This window comes from Diospyros lotus, chromosome 15 (genome assembly GCF_014633365.1).
Source record: "Diospyros lotus cultivar Yz01 chromosome 15, ASM1463336v1, whole genome shotgun sequence".
Taxonomy (NCBI): domain Eukaryota; kingdom Viridiplantae; phylum Streptophyta; class Magnoliopsida; order Ericales; family Ebenaceae; genus Diospyros; species Diospyros lotus.
This window is the reverse complement of record NC_068352.1, coordinates 9,039,861-9,047,829: the sequence shown is the minus strand read 5'-3', so window position 1 is coordinate 9,047,829 and position 7,969 is coordinate 9,039,861. Positions and strand designations below refer to the sequence as shown.

Below are 7,969 nucleotides of genomic sequence, written 5' to 3'. Positions count from 1 at the left end.
AACAGTTTTAAAATAATAATGACTAATAGGTAACATTTCAAAATTCAATAATCAAATAATAACAGAATGTAAAATTAAATTATTATTGATATAATTAACCTATTTTAACCTCGTCCGTCTTATTTTAATGCGTAAATTGATTTCCCACTCTTAAAGTTTTTCTAAATTACAGTAAAAATCTTACATTCTTAAAATTATACCAACCAAGACATCTATGTAATTTTGAAGCAGAGATAAGGCAATTCTTACCTAATTTGATAAATATGTGAGACCTTTCGGTCCTTAAGGACATTTTAAAAATTTATAAGAAAAAAATAACAATCATTTATTAAGGTGATATATGCAATAATGAAACATAAGGAGGTGCGTAACCGTGCTTTTTTTAATAAATCTTAATAATGCTGTGTGAAATTACCCATTTTTAAAAGTAGAAATGACCAATTCGCTCTTGTAATATAAGTGCATTAACCAATTTCATATTTGTACTCTCTTTTTCTTGTTTTTTATATTTCTTTTTCAGTTGAACACCTAAAACGCTCAAAATAGTGTCGTCTTTATATTTACTGTTAGCCAAGTAAGGTCTTGGCTAACTGTGAGCTAAAAGACTCATTTATCACATCAATAACGGATAAAAGATGAACCACCCTTTTAGAAAGTACGAGCATAAAGTATATACCCAATAAAATTGTTTGTTCGTAAAAAAATAAAATAATATTTGTGATTCATATTGTAGTTAATTAAATAATTTAAACTCGACAGGTTTCTATCACTTTATTATAAAAGAAAAAAAAACAAATACTTACAAATTAGGAGAAGAAATATAAAATATAAAGTTAAATTTGAACATTTTAATCTAATTGACCAACAAGATCAACTCCAAATTAGTTTTTCACAATTAAAGTAAGGGAGGTAAATTGTTAGCTCCTTGGGGGGGGGGCGGGGGGAGATGAGATGAAAGCGACGGTAGAACACATGACTAAGGGAGCGGTCGGGTGATGATCGGACGGACCCTGTGGTGTCCACTGTTCCCATCCGCTGTATTGCATTGGTACACACTCTCTCTCTCTACCATTTAATAGAAGGAAGGGTCGTTCTCTACAGTGCGCGCGGATGCGCTCCTGAGGACGCCCAAATGCACGCTGTGTACCGGACATGGATAACGACATCTTCTTCTTTTCTTCCCAATATAATATACACACACATGTATATATAATGCCCCCCACTTGTGAGAACGAATGCGACACACCCCTCTTAATTTGACAAGACAACACCCTTCACTAACAAACAAATTTCCATGTTCTTTTACTTTCTACTTTCTTATTTATTCACTTTTTATTACTTGCACAAACAAACAACAAATGATATAAAACAAATAAATATAGAATTCTATTTTTTTTTAATTCATCCAACATCATGTATGTTGACGGTTTGCTTGACCTACAAGGAGACTTGCAGTGTTGGAGATGAGATGTTCCATATTTGGTGTTGGAGATGAGATGTTCCATATTTGGTTGGGGAATATGCTTAGCTTTCCATCTGGTACTCTCTCCTATCAATGTCCTTCGCATTCATAATCCACATTTTGTTTCCCAAACAATTATAATATTCAGTCCGACGAGGGAGACCGAATTCATTATCCTGACATTCTTTTAACCCCTCTTTTTTGGATCAAAGTGAAGAAGATCATGTATATCCAGTAACAGTTCAAACAACCAATCAGTAAATATCTAATTTGAAACCTCAAGTTTTAATGTAAATGATGGTATTTCAAACGGAACTACCACATTAATTGGAATTTCTCTTACCCTTCAAAAGACTTGACAAAGCTAGCATATCCCTACCTCGGTCTTGAAAATCCATCTTTCAAAGGCAAGAACAAACAAAAAAGGAAATCTTTTTCTTTCCATTGTTGAAATAAATGAAAAAGGGGGGAAGAAAAACCCATCAAACAAAATACAATTTAAAATAACCTCACTCTTAATGACTCGAAATTTTGTATAAAAAGGTTAGCAAAAAAGAAAATTTGGACAAAAACAAAGAAAGAAAAGAGAAATTAGGAGTTGGGGATATCAGACTGACGTGCAAAACAATCAGCAGAGCTGGCGCCTCTGATAATTTGTTTGTATTGGCATCATTTCCCAAACTCCAGAATTAAAAAAAAAAAAACCCCGAAAAATCACAAATAATATTAAGATCGGGCCCATTCCAGCCCAGACCCCACTTCCGAAGAGCCCTAAACGACAACAAACGCACTCCCATCACAATCACAGAATGCCCCACACCACAACATGAAATAACCAGTTTCAGATTTCAGCAGAAGCGCCTCCTCCCCCAAACAAATTAAAAATTCAAGAAACTGGTTAAAGGAGATTCCATATCTTTCAGATAACGAAGAAGAAGAAAGGCAACTTAACGACCCTAAGCAAATCCAACGTTACCTCTCGGCAGTAGTAGGAAAGAAGATCAATCAATGGCATGGCGATCACCGGATAATATATATATATATATATTATAGACTAAAGATCTAAAAAGAAGGAAATGAACCTGGATTCAAACGGAATAAAGATCGTTAACTGAGAACTTCTAAATCAATGTCAGCAGTATTACATTACCCGCCCATTTGTTGGATCAAGCTCGATCCGTCCTGTTCTTGCCGTTACACTGTTGATGACCTCTGCTTCCTCCTCCGGTGCCGGAACCCGAACAGCCGTCCCTCTTCTGGGGAGAAGAGAAGAGCTGAAACCCGAACATGCTCGACTTTGAAGACCCCCTGAGAGAACAAACCGGAACGTTTAGAACCGGCGTGACCCTCACGTTGGCAGAATACGACCTCTCCATTCCTCTGTGTTTGAATCTCGGACCGCCATTGAAGCTGCTTGGACTGCTTGAGCTTCTCTCTAGGCCTTGAAACACTATCTTTCCCGATGCGTTCATGCGAGGACTATCGACGGAGACTCCACGGCCCGTGGTCGTAGTTGAGTCCGGTGCTCTGCGCATTGGGCTTCTGCCGACTCTCGCGCCGGTTGGGTTCTCGGAGGAAAGCGCCCTTTGCTTCAGCACTCTCACACGGCGCGGGTTAGTGTTCGGGGTCTGATTTTTGGCGAGATTGGGCTTATCCGAGTCGAGCGAGAGCCTTGGGAGATCATCGTGCTCGTGGCCAGACGAAGAAGAGGAAAGAGACAACCGAGACGACATCGAAACGGACTCGTTGTCGGAGTCCTTGAGCAAAGGAAGGCTCAGAGAGGAATCAAGAGCGGAGCTCGAAGATTTTGAGCTCCGGTGAAGAAAATGTTTCAGAGACTTGGAGTTGTTCGTCAAAGTCGACGACGATTTGTGGTGCTCCTGCTTCGCATTGCTGTTCTGGTACAGTTTCTTCAACCCTAGAAGCTCCCTCCACCGACTAGAACACCGCGGGGCCTTCGGCGAGAACAAATACGGATCCGCACAGGAACCGTCCTCTCTCCGATGAGCCTTCGGCGTATCCTGCGATCTGACCTCCGCGGCCCTGGCCACTGGCCGCACTATCGATAGTTGCAGCGGCACAAGCTTCCCGTCCGCAAAAAGCTCGTCGGCGGGAAGCACATTCACCGGATCTTCGAGCCGGAACTCGAAATCTCCAACATCCTTACAAGCAGGCTCGAGATCTGACATCTCAGAACCTCCCTCCCGCTTGTCAGACTTCTCTGTGGCGACCTTGGACGACGTGTCCTCCGTAAGCTCCCGGCTGAAGGAAATCCTAGGGCTCAACCAACCGTAAGAGGAGTATGCCGACGGACAGTCGAGAAAATTATCCGGCGACATTCCGATGTTGTTGACGCAGGCAGAAGCCATGTCCGGCTACCATGCAAGGAAGCGGCGGTCTCCGATAGGGAATCGACAGCTAGGGTTTGGAAATGCAATGCGTAGTTCGTTTGGTTAGTAGCGACCGGGGGGAAGAGGGGTGGGGAGAGGCGCGCTGGTTGTTGTATAGGATAGAATAGGGAGAGTATAAATAACAGCTAGAGTACAGTGGGGGATCGGATTGAAACGAATGGGGAATGGACACGTGTAGGGATGGGTCAAAGATTGAGAACGTGGCTCGTCGTATATGTGATACCGCCAAAATAGCCTCTGAAACTGTGTTTGCGTGTTCCTCCTCAGGAGGAGCGGAGGATGCTTCTTGGAAGTCTCTTTTCTTAATTAATTTCCTTCCTTTTCTTTTCTCCCTTCTTTTTTTTTTTTTTTTAATGCATTTTGCTAATGCTCGTAAGGTGCTGTTAATTTTTTAAGTATTTAAATAATTATAATTAATAAAATATTATTTTTTTAAATATAATGCATATATTATCTATTAATAAAATTATTTAAATAATAATAATAAAATATTTCAAATGCCCTAATTAACGAAAGCATTTGTTACAATAAATGTATCTTATTTTTAGATAAATGTATTTATTATATTTTTTTTAATTTTAAATTTTTTTATTAATTACTTAAATAATTTAAAACATGATTCATTTGTTATCAAATAATAAAATTATTTGAAAATTAAAAATAAAATACAATTAATACATCTTATTTAAAAATAAAATATATTTATTATAATTTAACTATTCTCTTAAACATAATAATTAAATAAAATTATATAACTAAAACCCTAACGAGACAAGACTCAAAAAATAAAGATGGAATTCATGGCATCTACTATTATGATACGACTTAAATAGATTTCATCCATTCAATTTTTATATGTTAGTTTTGATTTCTCAAGATTAAAAAGTTTGAATTGGAAGATCAATTTTATTTTATGGAGCTTAATTATAAGTTGTCTAAATCACGTTTTAGTTTGGGTACTAGAAGTAGTTTAATTAATTTAATTAAAAAACATAAATAAAAGATTTGTTAATTGTAGTTTGCAATTTGAAACTTATTTCTTAGTTATATTTGTTGAAAACATTTACACAAATCCTTCTTTATTTTGACCCAAGAAATATAAAAGATTTTGGTTTTACTTAAATACAATAATAAATTTGTAACTCTCAATTTCAAGTCTCTAGTTTCCGAGACACCTATAAAAGAGAAAGTAGTTAGGGGTGCGAGATGTCTCCCACGTAAATTCTCCAATCCATAAGTTATTTTTTATGAAAGAGTGTAGAAAAATAATAAGATTATAGTCTAAATAGAATTTGTTTTACCTCAAACGAAGAAATCACCTCTTATTTATAGAGGTTGAAATTGATTAATGCTGAGCATTTATATCTTTCAAATCATTTATTTTAGATTTTCAAGCAGAGATATTGAAAGTGAGTTTAACACACTTTTGGGCTTGGGAGAGATTTTTGGAAAGGTCTCCCAAGATCTTTGGAAGGGTCTCTCAAGAGTATTTGAGAGAGTTTCTTAGAGACAATTCTACGTAGAAGATTTCCTAGATTTCCCTTTTTGGGTTTTTTTTCTCTTGGAATTCTTTTTAAAATAAAAAATTAATAATTAATAAATTCAAAATACCAATATTTGAAATATTTTGATCCAAATACATACTCAATATTCTTTTAATTATATCTCTCAAGCGTGACAATAAATACAAGGTTTGTCAGTTCAAACCTTTCATTATTCCTTAATCAAAGGCATTTCTTATTATTTCTTGCTTTCTAATTAATATTAGAATCCAATCTATATGATTTGTAGTAAAATTAATTTTTATGAGTGATGGTTAGATTTTGACAATTTTTTATAATGTAACTAAGAATACAAATGATATAGTTAATTTCAAATAACCACATTATCTCTTGTTGTCACTGTAACCATCTCATCAATTTAAAAGTGACTTTTAGTTACCTATACAGGCATGGTATAGTGGTAAAATACTTAAAATTTCATATAAAGTATCAGAATTCGAATAAGTGTAACGACTTGAAAGACAAAATTATTATTAGAAGCTAGCATTTAGCTGGAAAGCTCCAGTAAGACTGGAAGACAAGTTCTGCATGGACTGTACCGAATATTCAAATTTAAATATGTAAAGACTGTGTCTGCATAAGAATTTACCTGAGAGTGTATCAAGGAGAAGGTTGCCCATCCTTGAGAATTAGTCAGGCGAATCTCGGACATTCTAGGTGAATAAAAAGAAATGGCTTTTAGTTTGAAATATAAATTTTAACATTATTTCTAAACATAATTTTTGTAGAAAGGAGAAATCTTTATGTTGTTACATTTATTGAGAAATAATAATAGATGTTACGAAGATGCTATAATTGTATAATTATTCAAATAGCATCTTATGATCATGGCAATAATGTCTTGGCTGGGGGTCACGTAGTACAGTCCAATATTTGCAATCTTTGTTCAAGGAAACATCATGTGAGATTTCTTTCGTAAGAATCAAATGATTGACTTGCCTTGGCAGTCAATGGTCTTTCTCATTTTCAATCAATAATAAAGAAAAATAAAAATAATATTATGTGGAGATCAAATTACATACAAACTTTAAAAAGTAATATGAAAAAATAAAGAATTTAACTTCTTTTTGACAAGTGTTATACATTAAAAAAAAAAAAAAAGATACCGAATAAGTGAGTTATAAAAAAGATCACTCTCTAAATTATACTTTAATTGGTGCACCTCGACCTAAGTTGATTGTAGTTCGATAAGTAGGTATGCAGCTGAATGAATAGAGTAAATAATATAAGTTATAAATCTAAAACTCGTTAGATTCAATATACGAATATTTATCTCTATCACATGTGTTATTTAAATTTCAATTCGAAACATTCTCGACAATCTCACTTTGACTAGAATTCCATAAACATGCTGAAATAAACAAAAAAAAAACTCCACCTTATCTAATATGTCCTAAAATAAGTATATGCACCCAATGAATTTGGCAATCAACTTGGGTCAAATTGAACAAATCCTTATGAAGCTAAATCTTGATGACTCGAACAAAAACTTAGTCAAACCTAGATAGGGAAAACAACAACATAAACAAAGCCGATAAACTAAAAATTGATTTATATAGCCATTCAATTAAAGTCCAAATTCTCCACCAAATTAGGACAAATTCCAGTATTGTATAATACACCAAGTTGGCATAGACCAAAATGTCCCCCCTAATCAAATTTGCATATCACCCAGATTTTCATCTTGTTTGTACATATGGAAAGACCATATGGGTCCATGGTTAAAAACCAGTCTAAAAATCTCCCAAATCAAGAGCTAAATCAAAACACCCCAAAATCAATCAAATACATCCAAAGACTCCAACCTAAATAAATTTTGTGGTTGATATGCTTTGCACAAAGCCTTTAAACCTTTGTCGTCAACCTTGATTGATGGTGTTTCATGATACTGTGTAACACCTGGTATTATTGGTGTTAATAGAATGAAAAAGAAAGTGAGAAACTTTCAAAAATACCCTTGAGAAGATGATGGATCCTTGAGAATGAGGGTGCCCTATGAGAGGGACATTTTGGTAATTTGGACAGTGAATTCTAATAAAAGGTAATTTGATAAATTGAAAATAATTCTTACGTGAAATTAAGTATGGAAGTGAATTAATTTTCTATTTTTGTATTTATGTAGAGATAAATGAGATTAATAATTCACAAAGGGCATTTTAGTAATTTGGAGTGAAATTCCATAAAGAAATTAAATTATGAAAAATAAGGAAAATAGTGAATATTCAATTATGTGAGAAATAATTAATTTTTCTTAAATTGGTGAATAAAGGTGGTGGAAAATTTGATGGCTTAGATGTAATGCTTGGAAGGCAAGATTAGTGTCAAGGAGTAACACTTGGCAAGCTCTTATCTAAGTAAAATGAGAGAGTTAATTAATGCAAAAAGAAATGAAAATGGTCATTCTTGCATTAATGAGGAGTCATAATTGTGTGGATTAAAAGAAATTCCTAAATGAAATGGAAAATGGTCTCTCATTAATGTTTTGGAAATGAGAGAATTGTTTTAATAGAAAAGAAATAAATTATGTCTCTCAT

General features: G+C 34.5%; 1 protein-coding gene and 1 non-coding gene across 2 annotated transcripts; both read right to left on the bottom strand.

Annotated features, from left to right (window-relative positions):
- Positions 1-2,060: 2,060 nt before the first annotated feature.
- Positions 2,061-2,143, bottom strand: LOC127792736 (small nucleolar RNA Z122). Its single transcript, XR_008021204.1, has one exon. It is a non-coding gene; the product is annotated as a small nucleolar RNA Z122 (small nucleolar RNA).
- A 341-nt stretch (positions 2,144-2,484) lies between these two features.
- LOC127791403 (uncharacterized) lies at positions 2,485-3,977 on the bottom strand. The gene has a single exon (XM_052321269.1). The coding sequence runs from the start codon at positions 3,829-3,831 to the stop codon at positions 2,629-2,631; it is 1,203 nt and encodes a 400-aa protein (XP_052177229.1). The 5' UTR covers positions 3,832-3,977; the 3' UTR covers positions 2,485-2,628.
- Positions 3,978-7,969: the final 3,992 nt, after the last annotated feature.